The sequence below is a fragment of the Apis dorsata genome, unplaced genomic scaffold (assembly GCF_000469605.1).
Source record: "Apis dorsata unplaced genomic scaffold, Apis dorsata 1.3 scaffold_631, whole genome shotgun sequence".
NCBI lineage: Eukaryota > Metazoa > Arthropoda > Insecta > Hymenoptera > Apidae > Apis > Apis dorsata.
The window spans coordinates 214,978-215,853 of record NW_006263826.1 but is presented as its reverse complement, the minus strand read 5'-3'; the positions used below and the strand labels follow the sequence as shown (position 1 = coordinate 215,853).

Genomic DNA, 876 nt, shown 5'->3' with positions numbered 1-876 from the left:
CTGCCCCGCGTTCGCCCCTACGTTCCCCCCCTCTCCCTTCTTCCTCGCCCATCTGTCGATCAATCGGCGCACGATCAAGGTCGAGGACGACCCGTCGCTCGACTGGACGCGGTAACGATTATTCGCCACGCTGGACACCACTGTTACCCTGCGATCCGAATTCACGTGGCCGAGCCCCACCGCGTTCCAACCTTGCCTCTGCGCCGATTCCTCCGCCCATACGAATTCTATACAGAAACCGTTGAAAAAAAAGTAACCAGTTAAAAATTTCGATTAATTACTCATTTAAAATTACTATTTATAAATAATAATATTTATATAATATTTCGTAGCTATTATATATATAGTTGCTTCTTCTATTGTATTATTTCTATTGTCTGGCATTACAAAAATTATTTCCAATTATTATTCGGAACGATAAATTATCGAAGTAACTTTTATTATTCTATTTAACTTCAATTGTTAAATTTTATTGATCCCAGATGGAAGAACGATTCTTCCTCAATCCTTGAAATAAAAAATTTCTTTGAAAGCGAATGTTGTTATTATTATTATTATTATTATTATTATTATTTGGGAATTATTATTACTATTATACCGGGAAACAGTTGGGTGAAGGGGAGGGTCGACGGAGCGTTGCTTTTGACGACGGTCACGAAGGAGGAGGATTTTTCGGGCGGGCAGCTTCTCAACGCCATTTTTATCGGTATTTGGCCGATTTTTCTCACGGCTCGCAGCACACCCTCGTCCGTCCTATACGTGACCACCACGATCACGTCCATCGTGTACGACGGCCAATCCCCTTCCACACTCACCACCATTCTCCTCGAGTGGTTCTCGTCTGAAAATCGAATTAAAAATTAAAAATTCGACAGA

The 876-nt window shown here is 41.6% G+C and overlaps 1 protein-coding gene across 1 annotated transcript in view; it reads right to left on the bottom strand.

The window, feature by feature from the left end:
• Positions 1-876, bottom strand: part of LOC102673779 (protein PTHB1-like) — a 10,435-nt gene that overhangs the window by 2,279 nt on the left and 7,280 nt on the right. Inside the window, 2 exon segments of the mRNA XM_031513383.1 lie at positions 22-227; positions 599-836. Coding sequence (XP_031369243.1) covers positions 22-227; positions 599-836 — 444 coding nt within the window.